The sequence below is a fragment of the Halichoerus grypus genome, chromosome 5 (genome assembly GCF_964656455.1).
Source record: "Halichoerus grypus chromosome 5, mHalGry1.hap1.1, whole genome shotgun sequence".
Lineage (NCBI taxonomy): Eukaryota > Metazoa > Chordata > Mammalia > Carnivora > Phocidae > Halichoerus > Halichoerus grypus.
The window spans coordinates 90,727,689-90,740,873 of NC_135716.1; the positions used below are offsets into that span (position 1 = coordinate 90,727,689).

The following is a 13,185-nucleotide window of genomic DNA, read 5'->3' on the forward strand; positions in this document are numbered from 1 at the left end:
CGCCCTTCTCGGACGGTGATTGGACTCCCCTGAGTAGACTCGGACTGGGATTGGTGCGAGGAGGGGCCAGAGCCTTCGGGCACCGTGGGCCGCGGTGTTGGGGAAGCGGTGGTCAGCCAGGAGCCGGCGGGACGCACAGCTTCTTTGCCGGCCGTGTGCGGTCCGCGCACGGCCGGGTCGGGGGAAGGAGCAAGAGGCCCCCCCCCCCACCTCATCACGCGGGGGCGGGGGTGGCGCTTGTCGCGTGTCGGGCCGGGGCCAGTGGGGCGGGCGGCGGGAGGGGGGTGGTAGTGGAAGGAGTGAGAGGTGCAGGGGTCTGGGAGTTGGCGGCGGCAGGACCAGCTCAAGACTTAGACCTGGCAGCGCTTCCGGGGAGGAGGAGTTGGGGGGCACAGGAGGGCGTGGGCGCGTCTGGTATGGGATGCCATGGAAAGGAGGGGGCCCTCCTAAGTAGATCTGTGGATGGTTCCTTTGACGGCTCCTCTTCTACCATTTTGCCCTTTGAATTGCCGAAGAGAGAGTCCCCATGGTCTCTGCTCAAATTCTGCAAACTTTCTCTTTGGGTGGGCTTAATCACCTACTACTTCATTATAGAGCTGCCCACCGCCTTTTGTGATACTGGGCACAAACGTGGGGAATATGTCAGAAAAGAGGAAGCCGCTGCTGGGCTTCGTGGGCAAACTCCCCAGTGGGACTGCGCTTGGGAACTCAGGCAAGACTCACTGCCCTTTGTGCATGGGGCTTTTCAAAGCCCCCAGGCTCTTGCCTTGTTTGCACACAGTTTGCACCACGTGTCTGGAGCAGCTGGAACCCTTCTCAGTAGTGGACATCAGAGGGGGAGACTCTGACACAAGCTCTGAGGGGTCAATATTCCAGGAACTCAAGCCTCCCAGTCTGCAGCCGCAGATCGGCATCCTCTGTCCGGTATGTGATGCTCAGGTGGACCTGCCCATGGGTGGAGTGAAGGCTTTAACCATAGACCACCTGGCCATGAATGATGTGATGCTGGAGAGTCTTCAAGGGGAAGGCCAGGGCCTGGTGTGTGACCTGTGCAGCGACAGAGAAGTGGAGAAGAGATGTCAGACCTGCAAAGCCAATCTCTGTCACTTCTGCTGCCAGGCGCATAGGTAAAGTCGGGCTCCCCCACCCCCAACCTCCTCCTTGCAGCTTAGGAGCAGAATACAAAGAGGTGTCAAGCCAGAAATCCCTGGGTGAGCAGATGGGAAGGAAAGCTCTCTCAGATGCCCTGTAAGGCCAAAGAGCAGTATACGCTGTGATAAATACTCCAGAGTGGTAGTTAACTCCTGCAGCCTTACATAATACCCCTAGTAATAATAGAAGCAAAGGTTTGCGTAGCCCTTTTCAGTTTGCAAAGCACACTCACTGTTTCCTTGGATCATCAGTCCTTTGTATGGTGAATAATTGTAGTGGGTGCTGGATAAACAGAGAAGAATGAATATAATAGCATAGCCCCTGGCCTTGATCGCATTTGATGCCTTGCAGCTCTTACAGAAAAGCAAGCACTGTTTTCACTCCCGTTTATTATTTGAGGAAACTGAAGCTCAGCAAAATGTGATTTGCCAAGGTTCCACAGCTGGTATGTAGTGTATGACAGAACCCAGGTTTGGTTTTGTTTTTATTTATTTATTTGACAGAGAGAGACACAGCGAGAGAGGGAACACAAGCAGGGGGAGAGGAAGAGGGAGAAGCAGGCTTCCCGCTGAGCAGGGAGCCTGATATGGGGCTCGATCCCAGGACCCCGGGATCATGACCTGAGCTGAAGGCAGACGCTTAATGACTGAGCCACCCAGGCGCCCCCAGAACCCAGTTTTAAATCCAGGTCTTCTGACTGCATTCTGTGCTCTTTCTAGTAATCCATGCTGCCTTCCCAGTATAAGGTGCTGTTTGGCGGGGCCCCACTGCAGCCTTAGCCTTGTACCCTAGAGTGACTCTGGAGCTTGGTGAGGTGGGCCAGTAGGTGCTTGTTGGGGTGCAGATTTATGTCTTTTATGGCATTTGGTGAATAGCAGGTCACATGAATCACTCTTTGTCCCTTCTCCGCCCCCTCCCCCATTCCAGGACATCCGAATTTAAAATAGCCAAGATTTTGGATTTAGCTTAAAATAGTTTTTAAATTCTGTCCTCCATTTGGTTTCTGGTCTCACCAACAGAACAAGTTTGTCTTCAGTCTTCCTATTTTTAACTTGTAGTTATGACTACCTTGCTGCCAGCTAATCAGCTGACCCTGTTTTCTCTACAGCCATTCTTCTGGTGCCGGAATAGACATGCCAGCTCCGAGGTGGTCTCCTGCTACCGGGGGATCTCTCAACAGTCACTGGGTTTCCTGGGGAGTCCCCTGAATCTCTAGAGGGCTACAGAAAAGGGGAATTAACAGAGAGCTGTGATCCTACTGACCATTGATTTCAGTCTTTCTAATAATGCCAATGACTCTTGGGGAAAATTCTAGCTTGCTGCTTTGGGTGATGTAATCTCTGGTCAAAGGAAATGCTTTACTAAAATCTCAAGTGAAAGTGGACGGAGACTCTCTGTCGGGGCCAGCTGGACACTTTTTCATTGCCGGGGGTTTATCGCTGTGCCACGTGGCACAGTTTCTGTCTCTTGGTGCTGGATTCCCACCATGCTCTCACCTCTAGCTTGCTGAAGGAGTAGGCCGTGGCTCTTGTCTCAACTTGCCAAACTGATGCTTCAGAGAAGGTTCCAGGCCGTAGCCTTAATGTTGCAACCTTTGGCAAAGTCCCGTCCCAGGCCAGAGAGCCGTAGTCTACTATCCTTTTATTCAAGGTAGTAGCCTTTTCGAGTAGGTGTTATTCCCTCCCCATACAGATGAGAAGGAACTGGAATCCGAGAGGATCGCATAGTTAAGAGGTCAGAGCAAGGGGCTGAACTCAGATCTCTTTGACTTCCCGAGTGATGCTGTGAAAACTGTCAGATCATTTCCCAACCGAATCGTCCCCTAATTTCCTGTCCCTGACTCTGTCCCCAGGCGGCAGAAGAAGACAACTTACCATACGATGGTGGACCTAAAAGACTTAAAAGGCTGCAGCAGGATCGGGAAGCCCATTCTGTGTCCTGCGCACCCTGCAGAGGACCTGAGGCTGTTCTGTGAGCTCTGCGACCGGCCCGTGTGTCGGGACTGCGTGGTGGGGGAGCACCGGGAGCATCCCTGTGACTTCACGAGCAATGTTATCCACAAGCATGGGGACGCGGTGCGGGAGCTCCTCAAAGGCACCCAGCCCCACGTGGAGGTGTTGGAGGAAGCCCTCGCACAGATCAAAGGGATGAACAGTGCCCTCCAGGAGCAGGTGGGGGCTGTGGCCGCCGATGTGCGAACATTCTCTGAGGGCTACATCAAGGCCATTGAGGAGCACCGGGACAAGCTGCTGAAGCAGCTGGAAGACATACGGGTCCAGAAGGAAAACTCCCTGCAGCTGCAGAAGGCCCAGCTGGAGCAGCTGCTAGCTGACGTGCGGACTGGTGTGGAGTTCACAGAGCACCTGCTGACCCGTGGCTCGGACCTGGAGATCCTCATCACCAAGGGGGTGGTAGTAGAACGGCTCACAAAGCTGAACAAAGTCGAATATAGTGTCCATCCTGGAGTAAACGATAAGATATGCTTCTCTCCTCAGCAGAAAGCAGGCCGGTGCCGTGGCTATGAAGTTTATGGGGCCATCCATACCAAAGAGGTCGATCCAGCCAAATGTGTCCTTCAAGGAGAAGGTAGGAGGCATTTCCTGCTGGCCTTGAGAGGGCAGTGGACGGGGACGTGGTGTTTAAAGAGGTGTGGCTTTTTTAGCTGGGGCCTTCATCCAGCTAGGAAGAGTTTCCTCCTGACCAGTTTACCAAGGGAGAGAGCCATACTGATCTGAAGGACGGTGACCCCTCCCTCGCCCTTTCTTTCTGTTTCATTCTGGCCAGGGTACGGTTAGTACTCATACACGGGTGAGGCTTGACCCTTTTCCAGTTGAGCAAAGTAGTAACTAGCAAGGACCTCAAAGGAGCATGCTGTTTCTATCAGATGATAGAACAGAGACAGTGCCTGAAGATGATCCCAGGATGGGCCGGGGTGAAATCCTGCCCGCCCGTAGAGGAGCGTGGCAGGGCCCCAGTGGGCTCGGATCATCCCGAAGAGAGTTTCAGAGGAGTGAGGAAGACAAGGTTAGAGCGTCCTTTCTTCTGTGCCCTTCTTGGTTTATGTAAGCCACATCTTGACATTTAAAAGATTATAGTAGGCATTTCATTCGGTCGGGGGAGAAACAATTTCCTTTGGCCCTTCTCTTCCTAAAGGAGGCAGTTATTGGAACAGAGATACATCCGAGATCAGTCCTGATGGGCAGACTGTATCGTAGATGCAGCCTGACTCCGGCACGGGCGTTCTCAGCCGTTTGGAGGTCAGAGACCCCTTTGAGAATGATCCCTCCCCAAGAACATCCACTAATTTGGGCACCGCACTTCTGGAGATTCTTGGACCCCTCATAAGCCTCTCCAGAGACCACATGGTAGTTCATGAGCCCCAAGTTAAGAAGCCCCGTTGCATCTGCTGGCCCAGAGGCTGCACCTACTGAATATTTCCCTAGCAGCTTGGCTCAAGTGCTGAAGGGTCTGGTCTGATCAGCTGGACCCCCTGCCCATTCCAGCATGATCTGCATCTCAGAGAGGGTAGTTTGGGGCTTATGAGCTTCCCTCACAGGGTCTAGAGGTTTTCTGCTCTGAATATGTAGGTCTATCCTGAGTATTTTCAGAGCTCCCTTTAGGGCTGCAGTTAAGGTTCAGGATCCTGTGTGATCCAAGGCAGCAACTGGCTGAGAGACAGCCAGGCTCGCCAGGAGGGACTCCCAGGAGGTATGCTCTGGGGGCCAGAGCAGGAAGAGAAGAGAAAGGGAGCAGGGCAATTACGGTAAACGGGAAGCATGACCTTTTGCTCTAAAGAGAAGCAGCAAGATGGTGTCTGATCTGGGGATGCAGTCACCCTGGCTGGCCTTTGAGGTGAGGACTGAGTGTTTATCTTCCGCAGATCTCCACCGAGCCCGGGAGAAACAGACAGCCTCTTTCACCCTGCTGTGTAAGGATGCGGCAGGAGAGAGCATGGGCCGGGGAGGAGACAGCGTGCGAGTCGCGGTCATCCCTAAAGATAAGAAAGACAGGTGTGTATTACACAGCCAGGTGTCAAGGGCAATAAGCAGTGACAAAACTGGGCACTTGAGGCCCCTTTGCAGTTGGGGAGGTGTACCTGGAGTAGTTACATCCTAACCCCCGCCCCCCAGCTGCTATTAAAAAATGTGATACGACCAGCTGGAGCAGATGTGTTTTCTTGCGCGGGTTTTATGCCAATACTCCATTCTCTCCCAAAGGTCTGCTCCGCCCCTCAGCTTGTCTGAAAAATACTCTATGTTAGACCACATGGGCCCCTTCTCAAAATTCAGCCCCACTTTGCTACTCCACTGGGCTGGGAATATATTCATGTGCCTCTGAAATCAGAGGAGGAAGGAGAGCAAGAGGGTACAGCAAGCCCATCAAAGAGGACACAGTAACTCTTTCAAGGAATTCCTCTGTACACCAGATTAAATCGGCATTTACGTTGCTTCCCTTCTGTTGTAAAACTAATTTCCGAGACCAATGGAAGGAGCGTCCTGCTTGGGGGACAATTTCAAGTGAATGTTGGGTGGAATGGTGTAGGGTTCACACCTCAAGTGGTGGGCGGCCCCAGCAGGCCTGTGAGTGATTTTCTGAACCCCATCTGCATTCAGTCCAGTCAGAGCGCTGGTGCAAGATAACAAGGATGGGACGTACTGCGTCTCCTACACCCCCAAGGAGCCTGGTGTCTACACCGTGTTGGTCTGCGTCAGAGAGCAGCATGTGCGGGTGAGTAGGACCTTTGCCTGTCCTCCCTGGCCTTCTCTCTCCCTGCTTCCTCTGGCTTCTACCATCTCAGGATGTGGAGACATGTCTCGTGGGATCAGCTGTATGGAGGGATTGAATAGGATCCTCTTTCTTCCTTCTCCTCACTTGAGAAATGAGCCAGATTTTGCTGGTGACCATAACTCTGTGCCTATTCCTCCTCCTGGCTGTTGGCTTGTATTTTATCATTCTCCCCTTCAGGGAATTCTTAATTTGGGAAAGGTACCTTTATCCCAGGGGGCATTCCGCCAGGGGACAAGCATACACATTCAAGCAATATCCTCTAGCTCGGGATTGTTCAGACTGTGACCAGACAGACCGGAACTTACTGGAACACAATTTGGGAGAGTTATGCCCTCTTCCCCTCAACTGACCAGTCATCTATCTACCTGACCATCTGTCCTCATAACTCTTTCGCCTGTTTCCATATGTGCTTAGCTCTTACCAGGGTTACTGCACGCCCCCCCCCCAGACAAGACTGGTCTAGAGATTGCGTATATTTTTAAAATCGGGCAATACTCAGCAGGTCCGACGGAATCTCGAGTAGTCACAGATTTTCCCCAACCAGAAAGCAACACTGACAGGGATGATAAAGTACCATAGTGTCATGATGTGTCAGGCTTGTGATGTGTGCAGGAAGGAAGACTCCTGTTCAACTCCACTTACTGCCTAATTACATTGGCCGGAGTGGGCTGCGTCCCTCTGCATACATTCTTAGGCCTTTCTTCCAGGCCATTCGGGCCTAGGGATCATCGCGCAATTGGACTGAGAAACAAACGTGCTGAGGTACACAGTCCCTGTAGAGCAAAACCAGAACTTGAACCCATTTCTTTGAACTCCAAGTTGTTTTTAAAATGGACCGTAAACTCTTGAAAGGAGGAGAGATCGAACACGTGAAAGGCTTTTAAGGTGCCAGACTCTCTGTTTTGTGCTCCTGCAGACTGTGTGCTTCTCAGTCAGGGACAGGCCCATAAGCTACACTTATTAGATGCTGACTATCTAACATAGGACAGGAAGTGGAGAACGGAAGTTGTCCTGGAAGGAGAGGGGCAGGTGGGACAGTTTCGAATTTGAGGATTATCAACCACACGCTCTTCACCTTTCTGCCTGTATCCTCACGGGCCGAGACTAAGTGGATGGGGAAACAGAAACATCCAGGATGGAAGGGTGGGAGGAGGGGAGCGAGACTCAGCGTGTGAGGGAAGGAGGTGCGTGACTGAGACATTGGAGAAGGGATCACGGGACGGCCTAGTCTTGTGGTTGCGGCACTGTACTAACGAGCCCTGAGACTCTTCCAGAACGGAGAAGATGGAGACACCAGTGACACGAAACGCAGCTTGGGTTTATTCGTGTATCAGGCGGGCTCCGTGCTAGAGGGGCCGCACAGATTCCTTGACTCTCACGCATCTGTGTCTGGCGCCACACAGCTGAGCACCCAGTGTCACTGTCCCCTCGTCCGTTTCCCTCTGCTGTCCTCGTCTCTCCGGGGCCAGGCCCTGTGCCTGCGTTTAAGCCCATGGGATGCTCAGCACGTCCCTGTTGACTCATAAGGTGCTGTTCTTTGCTCTTGGTCTGAACACTGAAGGGCTCGCCATTCACCGTGACCGTGAGGAAAAGGCATCGGCCACACGCGGGCGTGTTTCACTGCTGCACGTTCTGCTCCAGCGGAGGCCAGAAGACTGCCCGCTGTGCTTGCGGAGGTACCATGCCAGGTGCGGGCACACTCGCAAGTCTCCCAGCAGTGGGGCTCACCTACCGCACAGCCGCTAGGTTCAGGAGATTCAGACTTAGGCTTTCTCTCTGGGAATATAATCCGTGCATATCAGTACACCACCGTTCTAAAAGTTTCACTTTAAAGCTTTTTTGTTCTGAAAAGTGAGATAGTAAGCTTAAAAGTTCTGAGTTCTCTCAGTTCTGATCCAGTTCACCAATCTTATGAGCCCTGTGCTTCTCCCCGGGATGCTCGATGTCCATCTGTACCCTTTCCACCAGCCTGGCAGTGTAAAAAAAAATCCAAACCCACTCTGTTCCTGTTAAAACCTTAAAGAAATTCCAAGCAAGTCAGGGATGGGGAAGTGGATGATTAAATCAGTTGACCAGGTCTGGCTCTTTTTGGGGGAAGGAGGGTCGACTCAGGCAGGAGATCTAATTTTTTCTTTTTTTAAGTAGGCTCCACTCCAAGCGTAGAGCCCAACGTGGGGCTTGAACTCACAACCCTGAGATCAAGACCTGAGCTGAGATCAAGAGTCGGACGCTTAACCAACTGAGCCACCCAGGCGCTCCTCTAATTATTTTTTAAAAAGTATTCTATTGTGTTCCTACTCTGATGGTGAGCCTTAAGATAGGCTCGTGCATGGGGCGCCTGGGTGGCTCAGTCGTTAAGCATCTGCCTTCAGCTCAGGTCATGGTCCCAGGGTCCTGGGATCGATTCCCGCATCGGGCTCCCTGCTCCGCGGGGAGCCTGCTTCTCCCTCTCCCACTCTCCCTGCTTGTGTTCCTGCTCTCTCTGTGTCTCTCTGTCAAATAAATAAAATCTTTAAAAAAAAAAAAAAAGGCTCGTGCACCCTTTTGCATAAACACTTTAGGAACTACCTTCTTTATTTCAGCCACTCTACCCTTCTCTTTTATTTCAATTCTTTTTCAGTTAAAACTCAAAACAGTTCATCTCCTTGAGTTAGCAGAATGTTAAAACAACACTCTTCTTAGAACTTCAGCGAATCTTAATTGATTTGCTGTCTTCAGTCCTTGGGGGTCCTCCTCCTACAGAGGCACCAGATAGCTTGTTTCTCTCTCTGGGTTTTTATCACGTTTTTACATCCATGAGTCTAAATGTGCCAGAAACGTTAGTTTCCACGGTAAACTGCTGGACTTCACTCTTAATGGTTGTCTTCTGTCTCCTCTCGGTACCACACAGGTGGGTACCTAGGCTGCGGCCACGGACACAAAGGCCACCCGGGTCGCCCGCACTGGTCATGCTGTGGGAAGTTTGCCGAGAAGTCGGAATGCACGTGGACAGGTGGGCAGAACGCACCAAGGAGTCTCCTCAGGACCGTGGCACTCTGATGCCTTCCTGGGTACGTGGCCAGCCCGTTAGCTGCAGCCAGTTCAACTTCCAATTACCAGAGGACCCCAGACCTTGATTAATTCTGAAGAAACGGATAGAATTAAAAACAAAGTGCCTTATCTTATACTCTCAATTTCCAGTCCTTTCTTGTGAGTCACTCACTGATGGTATGTATGGACGATTGAGCACCAGAGACCACGTTTCTCTTCATGATGGTTGGCAGGGTTCATTCTACACTGAGGCTCCCTTTTCTTGTACAGGAATGGAGCAGTCTACGCTGTTGGAACTTAGTGATCACGGGGAGAGTTCAGTTCCTGACTTCTGGATATATAACTCGTTTATTTCTCCCTAAGCCACAGGTTTGCTGTTTCCCTCAAAGAATTAAAAACTGCTTTTCATCATATCTACTTTTTGCTAGCACACCTTAAATGGATTATAATGGGATCTTGCTGTTTTGGTGGAGGTCCCCGGCTTCACCCCTAGGCCACGTTCATCTCCTACTCACCAGCCTAGATTACTCTTTGGTCAAGGGCATACAAGTAGTAAGTAAATAAAGGGGAACAGTGTTGAAATACCACCTCAGAAATTTGTTACAGGTCTACTCTTGCCAGGCACTCTAGATACTTTCATCCTCCTCACATCTCCCAACCCTCTGTCATTTAGAGAGCAGTCTTCCCTTCTGTCTGTAAAGCTAGAAAGTTCAGTAGAAGCTCTGAGTCCTAGTGTGCCTGCTTAGCTGTCAGAGGCTGAAAGGAACTCTGGGAAGAGGCAGCACGCAGCGCTGGTGCCACATCCCTGCCGAGGGCGTCCCTGTATAGAGTTGGTGTGTTCTTCTGGGACTACTGATTTCAGTGTGTATTAGCTATCATTACTGAAATCTGCATTGCAAGAGCCATTAAGAAGCAGGTGACTCATTTGAGCAGTGAATTGGGTCAGGCAAAGGAAGTGAAGTAAGCAGACGAAACATGGACTGTCGGGTCATCATGGGATACATTTCTTTCCTCCTTAGGGCTGATAGATGTGAGCTACATCATTGCCGTAAATCCTAAGATACTCACTGTATTCCCACCCTTTTCTGGGAAGATTCCCTTCGGTGCTCTCTAACCCAAATCTGATCTTCCCAGAAGACAGTGATGGCTCTGCGAGCCTCGCAAAGTGTTAGCTACTTGCTCTTCCTCACTCCTTATAACCGCTGGGCCCCAAGTCAGGTAGGTGTCCTGTGAGCTCATCACTGCTGCTTTAGGATCAGCATTTCTCAGTCAGGAGCGGTCTTTCCCCACCAGGGACATTTAGTCAAGTCTTAGAGACATTTTTCCTTGTACAGCTGGAGGCTGGTGCTACATCTGTTGGTAGAAGTCTGGAATGCTGCCCAGCTCAGGACAGCCTTCTGCAACAGGGAATTACCCAGTCCAAAATACTCACCGTGCCGCTGTTGAGAAACCCTGTTCCGGACCATTCTCTCTCTTTTTTCAGAAAATGGCCAGCCTTGAGGCTCATGCCTCTCTACAACTTGCTGCCCACCCCCCATGGTTCAGCCATCCACACAGCCCCACATCATTCTCCTGCATTCCTTGAGGATTTTAGCCTGAGCTTGCTGCCACGGCAGAACCATGCCTCTTGGTCTCAGAGTAATTCAGTATCCACATAGGCTTCTTAATTCCGTGACCAATTCTCTGCTCCTTTTCCCCTACCTTAGCCTACAGTCAGTCATCCCCTAGAGCTGGCTAGATTCCAGTTGTACCCTCTGCATCCTTTCCATTTCAAGCATCCCATGACCACAAGCTCCCATCTCTCCAGCTCACCCATGATAATAACCCGACTCTCTTCCTGGAACCCACAATGCAGTGATTCCCCCACCTTCTCGTGGTTCCCCTCATGCCCGCATGTGCTTTCCTTCATTCTCTCTCAGCTTAGATTCTACAGACCATCATTATAATCACTCTCTTGCATGTGGTCTCCCTGTCATTCTTGAAAAAACCCCCAGTTGGATCCATCTCTCCATCTAACCCGACTGGATGATCCTGGAGAAAAACACAAGAGCACGAAGACTTAGCCTCACTTTAAATCTACGACCACTAATGTCAGTGGGCTCTTAGCATCGCTTAGTTGTTTGACAACATCTCTCTCGTCAGTTGGTTCCCCTGCTCTGCCAGACAATTATTTCATACTTTCTTCTCAAACTCCACTTTCCACCCAGCTTCCCCTCCCCACTTATGACCTTGCTTTTTATTTCACCAAGAAAATAAAAGGATACAGAAGAGAATTCTCCTACCTTCTCACCACATCTACAAATCTGCCTATAGCCTTATCAAAAGCAAACCTCTGGGGCCGCCTGGGTGGCTCAGTGGAGTAAGTGTCTGCCTTCCTCTCAGGTCATGATCCCGGGGTCCTGAGACTGAGCCCCACACTGGGCTCCCTGCTCAGCAGGGAGTCTGCTTCTCCCTCTGCTTGTGTTCTCTCTCTCACTCTCTCACTCACTGTCTCAAGTAAATAAAATCTAAAAACAAAACAAAACAAAAAACAAACCTCTATACTTGTATGCTAGACCACATTGCATCTCCACAACCCAGGAACATAGCTCCAGGAATTCCCTCAGGAACATGTACAATATTCCCCCCTCTTTAAAAAAAACAGATTGCCTTTGATTTTTGTACTAGTCTGCTCCTGCTGCCATGACTGAATACCACACACTATGGGGCTCCAACAACAGAAATTTATTTCTCTCAGTTCTGGAGGCTGGAAGTCCAAGGTGAAGGTTTCTCTTGAGGCCCCTCTCTTGGCTTCCAGGTGGCTGCTCCCTCCTGTGTCCTCACGTGGCCTTCCCTCCGTGCAGACACATCCCTGGTGTCTCTTTCTCTTCTTACAAGGACACCGGTCCTACCGAGTTAGGGCCCACACTTCTGACCTCATTTGACCTCAGTTATCTCCTTAAAAGCCCAGTCTCCAAATACTGTCACACTGGGGATCAGGGCTTCAGTCTATGAATTTGGGGGTAACAAAATTCAGTCCATAACATGTTTCACCCCTCTGACAACCACTCCATTTTCTGCTTCCCTTTAAAAAACTTCAAAAATAATTGTTTGCTATCTCTACTTCTCCTTGCGTCCTCTTAGATCGAACCCAATCAGCCTTTCTTCCTCACCACTCCACTGCTCATCAAGGTCCCCAGGAATGTCCACATTATGGAACCTCATGATCAGTTCCTGATGTTTCCATCAACCGCATTTAACACAGCTGATCACTTTCCCCTCCTTGAAACATTCCCTTCGCTTGGTTCGCATGGCATCACTCTCCATTCTGTCTCACTGACTTCTCCTGACTCTTCATCTTTGCTAGTTCCTTCTCATCTCCCCCGGTCCTACATGTTGGACAGCGCTAAGGATCCGTTCTTGCATTTCTTTGTCCTCCCCCCTCCCTAGATGATCTCCTCCTCTCTTGACTCTAAATACCATTTAGACACTGAAAACTCCTACGTTTACCTCCCGCTCCAGATTCCAACAGCTTAACACCTCCACTTGGAGGCATTCCAGGCGCCTCAAATTTCAGATGTCCACAACAGAACTCTCAGTTTCCCATTCTCGCTTCCCACCTGCCTACACTAGCACACTGCTGCTACTGCAGTCTGCTCCACCTCTAAGAGGAAAGTCCAAATCCATTCTTACAGGTGGTAGAGTCAACGGCCTGGCAAACGTGCTTGACTCCCCTCTCACGCACCACATCCAATCCATGGGTGAGTCCGTTCGGCTTTCCCTTCAAAATACATCTGCCGAGCATGGCTTTCCACCTCCACGGCCACTATCCTGGTGTAAGACACCAAGATTTCTCCCCTGCCTCCTAAATGGTCTCCCCGCTCCCACCCTTCCCCTCCTGTGGCCTGTTCTCCCCTGCGGAGTCAGAGAGGTCCTTCTGAAATACCTCAGATCATGTCACTCTGCCGCTCAACACCCAACATCTTCCCATCTTACTCAGAACGAAGCCAGCGTTTACGTCAGCACGTAAGAGCCTGTACCCCGGCTCCCCGCTCTCTCATTTCCTCCCCCTCACCCCAGTCACTCATTCCAGCCCAACCTGCCTGCCTGGGGCTCCGCAAACTCTGCACATACTCTGTGTAGCAGCCTTTATGATCACTGCCCTGCCGTCTGGAATGTTCTTCTCACAGATATTGAATGACTGATTCTCTTTCTCCTCAGGTTTCGGCTCCTACG

General features: G+C 50.9%; 1 protein-coding gene across 5 annotated transcripts; it reads left to right on the top strand.

Moving 5' to 3' along the window:
• Positions 1-281: 281 nt before the first annotated feature.
• Positions 282-9,383, top strand: TRIM45 (tripartite motif containing 45). Of its 5 annotated transcripts, none has more exons than XR_004910506.2 (7): positions 284-1,127; positions 3,005-3,738; positions 5,033-5,162; positions 5,766-5,880; positions 7,502-7,628; positions 8,831-9,147; positions 9,241-9,383. XR_004910506.2 is itself a non-coding variant. In XM_036071029.2 (7 exons), the coding sequence occupies exons 1-6, from the start codon at positions 640-642 to the stop codon at positions 8,977-8,979; spliced, it is 1,743 nt and encodes a 580-aa protein (XP_035926922.1). In that variant the 5' UTR covers positions 284-639; the 3' UTR covers positions 8,980-8,990; positions 9,241-9,383. The 5 variants fall into 5 exon arrangements, 4 of the variants coding, with proteins under 4 accessions (XP_077928685.1, XP_077928686.1, XP_035926924.1 ...); XM_036071029.2 differs by having other exon boundaries at positions 8,831-8,990; XM_078072559.1 differs by lacking the exon at positions 9,241-9,383 and having other exon boundaries at positions 282-1,127; positions 7,502-7,616; positions 8,831-9,113.
• The last annotated feature ends 3,802 nt before the right edge of the window (positions 9,384-13,185 follow it).